The 12,373-nt window shown below is 57.1% G+C and overlaps 1 protein-coding gene across 25 annotated transcripts in view; it reads right to left on the bottom strand.

Moving 5' to 3' along the window:
- Positions 1–4,815, bottom strand: part of CHD4 (chromodomain helicase DNA binding protein 4) — a 33,733-nt gene extending 28,918 nt beyond the window's left edge. For 10 of the 25 annotated variants that reach the window (XM_089304542.1, XM_051850174.3, XM_051850176.3 and 7 more), the window contains exons 1-3: positions 4,530–4,815; positions 3,505–3,685; positions 82–203 (exon numbers count right to left, since the gene is read on the bottom strand). In XM_089304542.1, the coding sequence (XP_089160668.1) occupies positions 82–203; positions 3,505–3,604 (222 nt within the window). In that variant the 5' untranslated portion in view covers positions 3,605–3,685; positions 4,530–4,815. Of the gene's footprint in view, positions 1–81; positions 204–3,504; positions 3,686–3,819; positions 4,045–4,529 lie in introns of those variants that run through there. The other 15 variants (XM_051850179.3, XM_051850180.3, XM_070049314.2 and 12 more) reach the window with 2 other exon arrangements.
- Positions 4,816–12,373: the final 7,558 nt, after the last annotated feature.

Here is a 12,373-nt window from a genome sequence, read left to right as displayed (position 1 = left end):
TCCAGAGGAGCCAAGGACCCCGAACCTTCCCAGAGCTCCCCCTCTTCCTGCCGTCCCAGTAACATTCAATCACCCACTCACCTCCTTTTTTTGGCGCTTGCTCTTGGGGATTTTAGGGTCCCGAGGTTTCTTAGGCTTTTTCTTCTTCTTGAGCTTTGGAGTCTCTGCTTCTGATAAATCCTCTTCTGGGTCCTCTTCGTTCTCTGCATACATTGGCCAACAGCGATGCGCAGCGAAGAGATCAATAGCAAAAGGTCAGGCCCTAATCCAGAGGCTTCCGACTTCATTCCCCACCTCCTGCCCCAGATTTTCCTGAAGAGAACTGCTATGCTCTCCGCAGAAGGCCGCTGATCCTCAGGACAAAAACACCGAGAGAGCTGGAGATACCCAAAACAGGCCTGGCAGCTCAGAGCAGGCCCACCTCAGGCCGCTGGCCAGAGCCCAGTCCCTCTTCCCCGTTTCTCCAGCAGACCTCAGGTGCTCACCAGTGCAACTGAACCGAGATGCCTACAGCTCACCAAACAAGAGAACTAGGCCCAAGCCTCCTGCAGCTGGCCACCAAGCACTCTATACACCAGGGAGTGAGAATGAAAGGTCTACCCAAAGGCAAACACTACAGAGCGGAGGCTCAGCGCATGCCCAGAACACCATCAGCTTCGGGGTCCCAGACACCACACCTTTCTGGAATCCCTCTGGGATCATCACTGCTCAAAACAACCAGACTCCACGCCCCAGGTTCAGTTGCCAGCCCAACCTCGTGTCCTCTACCACACACAATTTCCTTCCCCCATCTCAGCCCTACTCTTCTTCCCCAGCTCCTCCTGGGTCAGTAGCCTCTTCTCTCTAGGGGCCCAAATCAGCCCAGCTGTCACCATCTCCCCCTCAGCCAATCCTCCTCCCATCTGGCTCCACCTCCTCCCCTGGCTGGAAGCACACACAAAGCCTGGGGTAATACTGAGAGCTCCTGGGCAGGGATAGGTGGGAAGGGGCACAGAGGGGGAGGAGAGGCCAGGAGGCAGCTCCCTTTGTAGCAGACATTCACACCAGCACACCAGCTCCCTCCTCCCCCCTCCCTCCCTCTTCCCAAGCCACCCCCGCTGGGGGGGGGGGGGGGCGGGGAGTGGAGAAGGGAGTGGAGAGAAGAAGGGAGTGCCTCACCCACTGAGGAAAGGGAAAATGGCTCCTGACCGCAGAAGCCGGCCCAGGGCACCCAGCTGCCAACATAGGACAGACAGGAAGTGGCAGGGGAGGGGGGCGGGGTTGACAGAGGTAGCCAGGAGAGACTGCCCTCACAGGAGACTTCCCAAATAGCTACCTGGCCCCAGGTCCAAATGCAACCCATCTTTAACACCTACTCTGGGATGACCCAGTTCTTGAGAGGTCACACCTATGTCCTAGGCAAGGAAACCCAAGGACACCAACACACACATGAAGGGTCAAACTCTGGGAGGGACTGGACCACTCCTCCAACCATCATCAGGTTTTCCGTCACCAGGGACAGAGCTGAAGTCTGCAAGCGCTCGGCTTCCTCCTTGACCCCATCCAAAGTCCCAGCAGGAACACCGGGAGCCATGTCCAAAGCCCCCAAATTTTAAGAAGGTAGACAGTGATAGGAAACAATGTTTCCTTCAATACCACAAGGAGCTTAGCTCCTGACCCTCCCCCTTCTCCCCCCTAAATGCTTCTGGCTCCGCCCTTCTGGAGTTAACCATATACTAGGGAACATAAGACATTAGGCTGGACAAAGCCCCATCAGCCTCCCCCTCTGACTCAGCCCAGGATCAGGCCAGGTACAAAAAAGCCCCTCACATTCCCATGGGAATAGGACACCAGCCCCAATCATTTTCTTAAGGGCTTCTCTCCAGTAATCCCCAGGTCATCACTCCATCACCACCCACATCTCAGAGACAAGGACAAAGCCACGGAGGCAAGGGGGACATCCTCCCATCCACAGACGACTCCCAGACCTCTCAGACACCACGCTGAAATGGCGAGCGGCAACCCGGCTGAGATACAGAGATTTGGGAAAGGGGCAGGAATGGGGTGTGGCAAGTGGAAAAACTGGGTCATGCTGCAGCTTGGGGCAGAGTTCACCCTGGAAGCCTGCACAACTGCTAGCAATTTGGGGGACAGTCCCAGACCAAGGGCCCAATGGGAGGCCAAGATGCAGAACCAACCGTGGCCAGACAGCACCACTACTCCTCCCAGCACAGAAAAGATAGGCTCTTCTCACCTCGCTGCCACCCACCCCCAGCACCCAGCCCCCACCCTGGGCAAAGGCAAACCCCGCTCTGCACAGCAATGAACCTCAAGCCTAAGTTTCTGACCCAATACCGGGAAACCCAGTAACAAGACTGACCCCTCTCCTAAATGACCTGCTCGATGTGAAGAATTCCAACTCAGAAAATGCCAGATACGAAAGCATCTCTCCCGGACCACCTCAACTTCCAGCTGCAGCTGAGAGAGAAGGCAGAAGTGGAAAACGATTGATGGGAAATAAAACAGGACCAGTGGGCTCCACAGTCAGAAAAGTAGAAGCAGAGAGGATGAAACATGGCCCTCAAGGGAAAAAAGAGGTCAAGAAAACAAGCAGGTGCATTAGATAGGGGCTCTGAAGAGGACGAGGGAGACAGCGCCGAGGTCCATGACATCAGCCCTCATCTGAGGGCAGAGAAGGGCTATTCCAATTGGGCAGGCTGGTTATAACCATACGGGTTTGGCCAGTTCACGGAGCCACCCCAAAACACAGATAGCGCAACCCCTAACACACCCACACAAACATTAGACACTGCCAGCACAAACCCCAGGCTACATCACAGGCAAAAAGCAGCCTCTAGGGAAAAAAGCCAGCCTCATGGCCACTGGGCAGAGAAGAGAGGGGCCCTAACTCCTCCTGCCCCCTCATGGGAGGCTCCTCAGGCTACTAAATCCCCCCCCCAAGGCCCCATCACAGCCCCACTCAAAACATTCCAGCAATTTGCCAGAAGCACTGTAGATCCTGCTAGGGAGCGAGATTCAAACTTCACACAGTTGAAACAGCACAGAAAACCGGTAACTGATCAGAAGCTAAAAATAATCAGATAGCAAGCAACCAACACTCCCTCTGTCTTTCCCACAGCAGTGACCACAGGCTCCTCCGACTGCACCCTCCAACGCCTCCACTACCCCCAAAGAGCCCCCCCCCCCGCAGGGTCCCAGCGACCTGCGGTGCTCCCCAGACCCACGCAAGGGAACGCCTGCCAGTCGGGAGAGCTCCCTCAGCCGGGAACTGCACGGCATTCCTCCAGACAAGCGGGTGCAGCAAGCTCGCATCTGGGCCCGTGGTGCCCGGGAGGCGCATGGCTGCCACCCCCCTCACACAAGAGCTCCTCAAAGGGAACCACTCCCTTCGGATGCCCTTCCACCTCGGGCTCTGCACAGCCAGCCACAACGCCCTGCCTTCGCAGTCACTAGGGAGGGCACAAAGGCCTCCTTCCTGCCCCCGGGCCCCTGGGAAGGTGTTACCTGGGTGGGGTGGGGGCAGGCTGTTGTTCAAAAGTGCATCCATATCCTCCTCCTCACTGCCCGCTGAGCAGGGGGACGGTGAGCCCAGGCCCGACGCCATCCCCTTCCGCTGCTCCCGGCCAGGGAATCGGCCCAGCTGCTCCTGCCTGCGGCCTGGGGCCCTCTACACTGGCCCGAGTCACTGTGCGGGGGAGGGGGGAGAAAGAGAACAGTCAGTGACGCGCACCGGCCCCCTCCCCCACCCCCACCCGTTCTTTCCGCCACCCCCCCAACCCCAGCCACCCCGGCAGGGCACCCGAACCACTCAGGCTGAACTTAGTTCCACACTCCTCGGGGGCAGCCCGGAAGCCGGCGCCCCAACAAGCGCCCCCGCGAAGAGAGGCAGCGACGCCCCCGAGGACAGACTGGTGCAGGCGTGGGGAGGGGAGCAGCCGGCCCGGCCCAAGCAGGGTGTGACGGGGGAGGGGGTCCGAGTGACCGCGGCGCGGGCTGGGGGGGCGGCGAGGCGGCCGGCGGCGAGGCGCTCGGGGACACAAGGTCACTTGGGGGTGGGGGGGCGCCTCCCTGCGCCCTGGGAGGGGCCAGTTCCCAGACAGGGCAGCTCTCCAAGGGCTGTCCTCTGGGACAACTCAGGTTCTGCTCCGGAGCCGCGGGGACCAGGGGGGCGTGGAGGCTCGGGTGCGCCGGGGGGTGGGGGGGTCCGGAGGCAGGGACGTGGGGGGCAGGAGAGCGCCCACCCGGAAGGGGGCCGGGCCACGTGTCCCGGGGGGCAAGTGAGCAAAGGGCGAGGGGGCGGGCGCCGGGCATTGTGGGAGACCCAGCCCGAGCCGGGGGTCGCGGGGAGCGGGGCGGGGGTGGGGGGAAGCCAGGCACCCTGCAGGGAAGGGAAGGGAAGAGTCGGCCCCTCAGGGCAGGGGGCGGTCCGCGGGTCTGAGGAGCCCGAGGAAGGAGCGGCTGAGGGGATGGCTCTCGGGGTTTGTCGGGCTGAGGGGAGCGTCCCTGCGGAAAACCGGCACTCTCCTCACCCTCGAGCCGCCGCAGGTCGTGCTGGGTCCGGCCGGTTGTCACTCCCGCTCCGGCTCCTCCTCGCCGCGGCCGAAGGGGGGAAAATGGCTCCGGCTCCGGCGTCGCCTCTTAAAGGGCCCGAAACACCGGCCGGGAAATCCCACCGCACAGGCCCCGCCCCCCCACGGACAGCCCATAATAACCTCAACCAACTCCAACCCCCCCTCCACTACCGCCACCCTCCTCCCTAGGTCTCCCGGGCAACCCCCGCCCCCTCGTCGCTCAGGCAACCATTGGCCACGCCCCCTCAGAGCGCGCGAGCGCGCGCGCGTCACCCGGGCAACCGCCCACCTCCTGGCCATCCCATAATACACACGGACACCCCACATACACTCACACACACCGATTTCCCCCCCACACTCCTTATACATATATGCGGTGGGGGGGCGGCTGACATAATACTACCGGCCTTTTGCAACTAACCCTCTCCTCTCTCTGACATCCCATAATAACCATCCTTTGCCAACTTCTTCACTCTTGGCTCTAATGCTAACATCCCATAATAATTCATCACCTCTCCCTCCCCAGGGCCATCCCATAATAAGCACCCCTCCCAGTACTTCAGCCTCATATCCCATAATACTCATCCCCACCCCCCCACAGACATCCCATAATAACCACCCTTCATCCACCCCCAGCTTGATATCCCATAATAATCAGAAACTCACCCCCCACACACACATACTACAACGGACACTCGGCCTCCTCCCACACACATCCCATAATAATCAGTCTCCCACTTTCTATACTGACATCCCATAATAACCAACCCCCTAGAGCTGCCCTCAGTCCCAGAAGGCTAGGGTCTAGAATGCTTACAACTCCACGCCCAGCCTTCATGCTCTCCTTCTAGCTCCACTCCCCCCCTGTCAAAAAGATATCCCATAATGATCAGCAGCCCCACTGTCACCCCCCCAGATGAACATCTAACCTTTCCTAACACTGCAAAAACATCCCATAATAATTTTACTCCCCCACCCACACCCTGACATCCCATAATTTCAAGGAACCTGTGGTCAAGCAGACATACCATAATACTCCCAGCACAACCCAGTGTCACATCCCATAATGCTCCATCTCCACTCAGCCAGGCATCCCATAATACTCCTGTGCCTACCTCCCCCACCTGCAGAAGCTGTCAGTCTGTTCTAACACCCAGAGCTGGGAGAGACAGGCTACCCACACTGCCCTGTACCCGCCCCCACTTGCACACACCTTATTCCCTTCCTCGGCCAGAGCAGTATCCTGGCATAAACAGTTTCTTGATGTCTAGATGTCTAAGACCCTATTTTCCCTCATCCGGTCATTTCCAGACACTCAGCAGCTGAGCACCACCAACCTAGGGCTCCACCCCAGTCTCACCAAAATCCAAGTATTTTCCAGATGTTTACTTCCAGCTCATAGTTTTGAGTAAGACTAACCAGATACCATGCTGATCAGATGAAACATTTACATAAAGTTTAATTTGCCCCAGAACACCCCAGTAATCACAAATTGCCATCCAAAGACTACTTCTCAACATTCCAGCCGTCCTGTCTCCACCCCTCTCAGGTCCGGGATCTTTGACCAACACTCTCAGTCCACTCCTATGGGTGGAATACCATCACGTTGTGACCTGAGGGTCCTGCCATATTAACACACCAAGACCCCAGTGAGACCCGTTCTCCCTCCTCTCCCCACTATTCACATCCTTTCAACATTTATTGACAGAGTACCTAGCAAGGCACAGAGCTGGCACCATTAAGAACCCAAAGAAACACAAACTGTGATACAAGTTAGAATGCCCTTGTGTCAAGAGAGAACTACCAACTGCCATTTCCCAATTTCCTGTTCGGAGGATAAAACAAATCCCAACTGGTCTCAGCATAGATCATGTATCAGCAAAGTTCTTGGAGGTCCTTCTAGAAAAGGCTAGAAAGTATTCCAAAAGGACTTACAGATGACTGCTCCAGATAATCTCCTATCTGTTCCCTACATCCTAAGAGACTTCAACTGGAAAGCAATGTTGCTTCTTCCAGCGTTCTTAATACTGAAACCTAGGGTGCCAGTGCTAAAACCTAGGGGGCAGCTGGAAGAAGCTCCTGCCTCCTGGCTTCAGATCAGCCAATCGAGGCCAACTGGGGAGTGAACCAGCAGATGGAAGACCCCCCCACCTCTTCTCTCTCTGTGTAACTCTGATTTTCAAATAAATAAATAAATCTTTATTTTAAAAAAAAAACTCTGAAACGTATACCACATCCTCCCTTCTTAAGGGATTTATCAGCATGCCAGAATTTTACTCTATTCTTGAACACCAAATCTTGCTTATTTATCCTCAATATCTCATATTTTTCAGACACTTTCTTCTTTCTATCTCCTGAAGTCTCATAATACTTTCAATTGCCCCCGTCTTCTTCCTGTTGAGCTCCTTCCTTTTGAGCAAAACCGTGCTTATGGGCTGGAGTTTGTGTTGCCTGCCTGCCATGTCAGAGTCCCTGGGTTCAAGTCCCAGCTCCACCACCAGTACAGTTCCTGTTAATGCACACTCTGGGAGACAGCAAGTGATGGCCCAAGTAGTTGGGTCCCTGCTACCCATCTTGAGTTCTGGGTTCCTGGCTTCAGCCTGACCCAGCCCTGGCTGTTGTGGGCATTTGGGAAGTGAACCAGCAGATAGAAGATCTGTCTCTTTTTGTCTCTTTGCCTTTCAAAAACATTAACAAAAAAAAATTTTTTTAATCTTACTTGTACACTGTTCGCTATCTTCCCCTCCCCATCTGTAGTCAACATTCCAAAATGCCTTCATTCAGTTAGGCTACAAGGTAGCCTTCCAACATAAACAACCCCCCCCCAACTGTGCTTTCTCTCCTGTCACCCTGAGAACCCAGCCCTGGAGTTGAAAGAAACCAATCTTAAAACTCTTTGGTCCTCAGTCTATCCATTTTTCCTTCTTCCTGACCTGGGGAGAATCAGGACCTGCATGAAAACTAACGTCCCAACACCACTGCCTGGCTGCCCCTGACCCCTAAGCCAAGAGAAGGAGTCCCTTGGCTCTCCTATGCCTTTTGCCCTGCAGGAGTGGGGAAGATGGAAAAGAACCCTGAACGTGCTCATGGGAAGGGCCCTTCCTGGCCAGAAGCGGGTGACCTGACCCTCACAACCATCTCTGTGCTCAATTTCCCAGAGAACGGGCTTTTCCAGATGGTCCTCACCTCTTCAGGACCCAAAGGACTGGAGAACTGACAAGAAGCGAGTTCAGGGGAGACAAGAACTTGCTTTCAGCATTCCCAGTCCCGTTCCCCCAAGCAGAGCACCAGGGATGCATCTGACAGGTCTCTGCACCAGCTCCTGCCTGACTGTATTCCCCATGGAACTGTCTTCTTAGGACCAGAGTTTGCAGCATCAAAGACCTCAGGTCTCGCCAGAAGTTCCCACTGTCACCTTTGAAGTTCGTGTTTTCTTTTTCCAACATCCACTCCAACTTCCTGGACCACCCTCTTGCTGCCGTCGCTGTGGTGTGTGGCCATTTCCCGTATTCTGCAAGGCTGCCGTAGTGTCCCTCACTAAATTCTCCTGCCATCGATATTGGGCCCCTCCCTTGCGCAGACCCTCCCCCGTGCACAGAGGACTAGAGGTGACATGTATGCCCTGCAATGAGGGAGAGGAGACATACAACGTGGGTGTGTCTCCTCCCAATGAGTTTCTTCTGCCTACATGGAGTTTCCAGACACCCATTATGGCTTTTTCTGTCCACATTTCCCTAGGGGCTCCAGTCTGTCACTGGACCTCAAATTCCCTTGTGTCGATTTCTGCATCTGCCCCAAACCCTTCCTGTCTTCCACATACCACATTACCACAATGACTCCTAAGGAGTTCTAAGTAGGTAGTCCCTGCATCTTGTCTGTGATGTACAATACTGGCACCTTTTGCCCATCACATTCTCTCTGGCCCCCATCCCTAAGGTTCCACCCCTGTATTCCCTTACTTCTCCTCCCCCCCCTTTCCCTGGTCCCCCCACAAGGACAAGGTCAAATCCCTTCCTCTCTGCTTGAGTTCCAGAGAACCAGGATGTATGCCTGCTGCTTTTGTGGTCTTCATACTTCCAGGGCTCCCCTTCCTACTCTAGCCCCATGCTACCCTACCAGATAAGTTTAATAAATAAATAAATAAATAATAAATAAGTTTAATAAATAAACACTGACATGATTGGCCCACAGAGACTGAGGGTAGGATAATCTCCTAATTAATGCATCCAGGAGGACGCCTCCCCCCCCCCCCAGCCAATTGCCTTAGATTTTTAAAAAAATATTTATTTATTTGAAAGGCAGAGTTACAAAGAGGAAGAGGCAGAGAGAGAGAGGTCTTCCATCCACTGGTTCACCCCACAAAAGGCCACAGCCGTGGGCCGCTGGATCTGAAGCCAGGAGCTAGAAGCCAGGCGCTTCCTCTGGGTCTCCCGTGCAGGTGCAGGGCCCAAGCACTTGGGCCATATTCTCTGGCTTTCCCCAGGCCATAGCAGAGAGCTGGATCAGATGTGGAGCAGCCGGGACTCGAACCAGTGCCCATATGGGATGCTGGCACTACAGGAGGCAGCACCCTGCCTCAGAATTCTGTTTCCATCCCATGGTACAAAAGAACCTTGAATAACAGGTTGTCCATGAAATTTCTGGCATATGCTGTACAATGCCTCTCCTTGCATCCCTGTTCTCTGTGAGCCAGAGAAACCCTGCTCCTAAGAGGTCCGAGGGACCACAGTGTTATGCTCCATTAGAGACGGGGACCAGAAAGACAACACAAGGAAGTCCCAATGACATGACCCTGCACTGGACAGGATGCACAGCCTGTGGGGTCTGGGGACGGGCTGCATGGAAGCAAAGCAACCTGTGCACACCCCCTGCCCGAGTGTTTGTCCTAAGCCTCAAACCCCAGAAGTGAGAGAGGAACAGGAGTCCTTGGGCCCTGTGGTCCCCTTGGTGTACCACCCAGCAAGCACATGGAAGGTCTTGCTTCCAGCAGGCACTGCAGGTCCTGGGCTGGCATCCTGTAAGCTCACCAAGTGGTGAAAAGGACCCAGGTGGCCCAGGGTTCAGATTTGGCTCCCTTGAGCCTGCCCCAGGGGCCCCTTCAAACAGCTGTCACCAAAGAAACCTCTCCAGCCAGTTACTCCTGCCAGGCCTCAGGTCTGGCTCCAGGGCTCACCCCACCCTCCCCAGCGCCTTCCTTCCTTTCCTTCCCCCTCCTCCTCCCCAGAGCTTCACCTACCCTGGACAGCCCCACCCAGCTGTGCAGGGCACATCCCATAATAATCCTCCTCGCTAGCCCCCACCCCCCCCAAAAGAGAGGCGGCCATCCCATAATAGCCACCCACAAGAGACATTCCGCGGTGACCGCCCCCTCCCTGCAGAGCTGCTGGGAGCAGCCATCCCATAATAGCCGGCCGCCTGTTTTACTGGTTACGGCTGTGGAGGGAGCTGGAGAGGAAATGGAGGGGAGGGGGAGGGGAGGTGGCTCTAGGGCCCCCACTTGTGGAAGGGCGGGAGAAGGAGAGGGAGAGTGCAGCAGGGGTTAGAAAGCCAGAGAGGACGTCGTGCAGGTGGGAGGAAGGAGCCCCTGGCCACCCCAGCCCCACCTCGGGGCTTTCGGGACTTTCTCCCCGGTCCCCAGGGGCTGCCTTTGCCCATCGGCACCCGGAGGAGGCTGCTAGTCAGGGAGATGCCAGGATGAGTCGGGGCGCCCAGGGGGTGCGCCCGGAAGGAGATGGCTTTCAGGTGTCCCTCTGAAAGAGAGGCGAGAGGAGGCTGACCTTGGAGAGGCTGGGAAAGGAGTGAGGGGTGAGGGGTGGGGGGCTAGAGAAGAGCTCCTCGGGCCCTCCCCACCCTGCACCACCATCCCATAATAATCCCCCCAGCCCCACTCCCCCTCCCATACGCGACATCCCATAATATCTTCTGGAGAAGCAGTCCCCGCAGTAGGTACAAAGAGCTATCCCATAATAAGCTTCCCCACCCCCACTCGCCACCCCCCCAACCTGGCCCCCCCCTCCGTCACATGCAGCCGGTGCCATCCCCCGCTGCTCCCCCCTCTGGCCACCGAAGGCCTTGCCAGCCCATAATACTCTTGCCTCTGGTCGCAGGAGGCCTCCAGCCCATAATACTCCCTTCCACCACCACCCCCCCTTCCCGCCCCGCACCCCTTCCTCCCGCCTCCAGTTGGAGCCGGGCCTCACCAGCCCATAATATTTCCCAGTCTCCTAAGGCTGTTCCAGCCCATAATACTCTCCCTGTCTCCTAAGGCCTCTCCATCCCATAATACTGCCAGACGCCTGACCTGTGGGCCAAACCCCAGCCCGTTCCACACATCGAGGCTGTGTCAGCGCCGCCGGTCTCCCTCCCCGTCCCTCCTCCCCCAGCCGGCGCGCTCCCTCGCGGGCGCTCTCCCGCCCCGCTGCCCCGGGCCCCTCGCCCGGCCCCACCCCGTGCCTGCCTGGGCCCTTGCTTCCCCTCCAGCCGCCTCCCTTGCCCTTCTCCTCACGACTGGGTTCTTCCGCGAACCCCCTCTTCTTCCAACTGCGCTTCTCCACCTAGCCCTTAGGCCCGTGGGGTGGACCTCAGGCTGGTGGGGCGGGCGGCCCCTGGAGACCGCTTGACCTGGCGCCCTGGCGCCGTGCCCAGCCTGGCTCGGGCCCCAGCCCCCGGCCCTGGTTGCGAGTGGTGGTGGCGGCAGCCCAGCCCCGGGTGAGGCGTCACCTGGAGTCCTGCAGCCTTCCAGCTTGCCTTGGGCATCACAAGCAGACTCTGCCCATGGCATCTCCTCCCATACCCTCCTTGGACAAAGACCACACGTCTTTGGGCCCCTAAAGAGACTTTCAGAGGTGATCTCGTTGACCCAGGACGTGGGGATTAGAAGCCCCATTTCACAGAGGCGAAGAAAGAGGCTCCCGGGAGTTTCAGTAGTGGCTGAAATGGCCCTGCCAAGAAGTGACAGCTGAAATTAGTACTCAAGATGGTCTGACTCCAGTCCTCCCAGCCTTGAGAGCTCCCAGACTTCCTGTGACAAACTCCACCTTCGCTCCCGTCCACTCAGAGTTCCTCTAGAGAGGAGAGCGCGGGGAGAATACACCCATCGCTCTTGGCCCCCAGGGCTCCCCCTGAAAGAATGGAGGAGCAAGGCTCCGTGAGAGATCTGCCCCATTTCTTCCCAGGCACCCAAGTGGCAGGGATTTCCCTCAGGATGGCCAGGACCGAGAAGGAAGCATCTCCGCCCTGCTTCAGGACCCCTCGCCTCTGCCCTCGTTCTCTGAGCCGGTTCCTATTTCCCAAACCGATGATTGTTCCTCTTCCAACACGAGGCATGATGTATCCTGCAAGGAGACAGATGTCCAGGAACTAGAGAACCAGGAGACAGCCTGCTCCCCCATTTTAGCTGATGGGCAGTGGGAGGACTGCCTGGGAGCTCGGGGGGGGGGTGCTGGAAGGAAGCCTGAGCCCCCCTGCCTGTGTGCCACCCACAGGCTACTTCTCCCTGAGCCCTCTATGGGGTGCAGCCTGCCTGTGTCCCCGGGAAGGGCAGGGCAGGGAAATGGATTAGGAACATGGGAAGAGGGGGCAGAGGTGATACAGCACAGGGACACGGGCAGTCGGGAGAGGTGGCCTTGCCTGAGGGGCAAAGAAGAAACCAGCGGTGGTACAGAATGGAGCCAGGAATGAGGAAGGGAGAAATACCAGGAAAAGCAGGCGGCAAAGAGTGGGAGTGTGGGAGCCACTTCCTCCTGGGGGACCTTAAGACCTCAGATTCTCCAAGGTGGAACAGTGTCCCCAACTCAGAGGGT

This window comes from Oryctolagus cuniculus, chromosome 9 (assembly GCF_051225735.1).
Source record: "Oryctolagus cuniculus isolate XC-2025 breed Fujian yellow rabbit chromosome 9, ASM5122573v1, whole genome shotgun sequence".
NCBI lineage: Eukaryota > Metazoa > Chordata > Mammalia > Lagomorpha > Leporidae > Oryctolagus > Oryctolagus cuniculus.
Note: the sequence above shows the minus strand (reverse complement) of the source record. Positions and strands in the feature narration are given on the sequence as shown.